Genomic DNA, 893 nt, shown 5'->3' with positions numbered 1-893 from the left:
GCAACACGTACTCCTTCAGGCAGGTGGGCAGGGGGAGCTGCTTCACCGCCTCCGGCAGGAACCGCACGCCCAGGCTGCGGCGCACGGCGTAACGCGACAGCGTCTGTAGGGTACCGGGGGCCGAGCAGAGCAGGGTGAGCTTTTCGCAGAGCTGCTGATCCCTGGTCACCTCCCAGGGCATGTTGCCGTTTTTTCTCAGCTCAAAATGTCCGATAGCTCGATGGAGAAGATCGAAGCAGGAATCCTCGCGCTCCGTACCCAAGCCCCGAACCAGCAGCGCCACCAACCGCGAGATGGGGGTTTGGCCTTTCAAATTAACCACCCGGACCTCGGCCCCGAAGTCGAGCAGGACGCTGACGCTCTCCAGGTTACCCTTCATGGCCGCCCAGCTGAGCGGCGTGTCGTTGTTGTAGTCGCGGGCGTTCACCAAGGCGCCGTTCTCCAGCAGCGACCGCACGCACTCGGCGTTGTTCTTGAAGGCGGCCCAGTGGAGCGGGGTGTCCTTGTTGCCGTCCAGCGCGTTGGGGTTGGCCCCGTACTCCAGGAGGATTTCCACGCAGGTTTCGTCCTTTTCCGCCGCGTAATGAAGGGCTGTTCGGTTGTAGCCATCCAAGGCGTTGACCTGCAGGAGAAGGGGAGGGAGGAGAAAGGGTTTTGGGGGGCGGCGGGGTGTCACCGAGGTACCCCAGCTCCTGCCGGCGTCAGGGGAAGCTGCGCGAAACCGTTCCCACACCCCAAATTTAGCGGATGGGAAAATGAGGCAGGGGGCTGGGGGGGGTTACAACCTGCCAGCCGTCGGGAGGAACTGCCAAATAAAATCAGGCAATACACAGGTTTCAATTCTTCCTTCAGGCTTCCACCGCAAAATTACCATCCCTCCCCGGAGGAGCGGG

General features: G+C 62.0%; 1 protein-coding gene across 1 annotated transcript; it reads right to left on the bottom strand.

The window, feature by feature from the left end:
• Nucleotides 1-4: 4 nt before the first annotated feature.
• On the bottom strand, nt 5-622 carry ASB8 (ankyrin repeat and SOCS box containing 8; the record flags this gene model as incomplete). Its single annotated transcript, XM_009328497.1, has 1 exon — nt 5-622. A coding segment is annotated over one exon (618 nt), but the record flags the coding sequence as incomplete, so codon positions are not given.
• Nucleotides 623-893: the final 271 nt, after the last annotated feature.

This window comes from Pygoscelis adeliae, unplaced genomic scaffold (genome assembly GCF_000699105.1).
Source record: "Pygoscelis adeliae isolate BGI_AS28 unplaced genomic scaffold, ASM69910v1 C10450949, whole genome shotgun sequence".
NCBI lineage: Eukaryota > Metazoa > Chordata > Aves > Sphenisciformes > Spheniscidae > Pygoscelis > Pygoscelis adeliae.
Note: the sequence above shows the minus strand (reverse complement) of the source record. Positions and strands in the feature narration are given on the sequence as shown.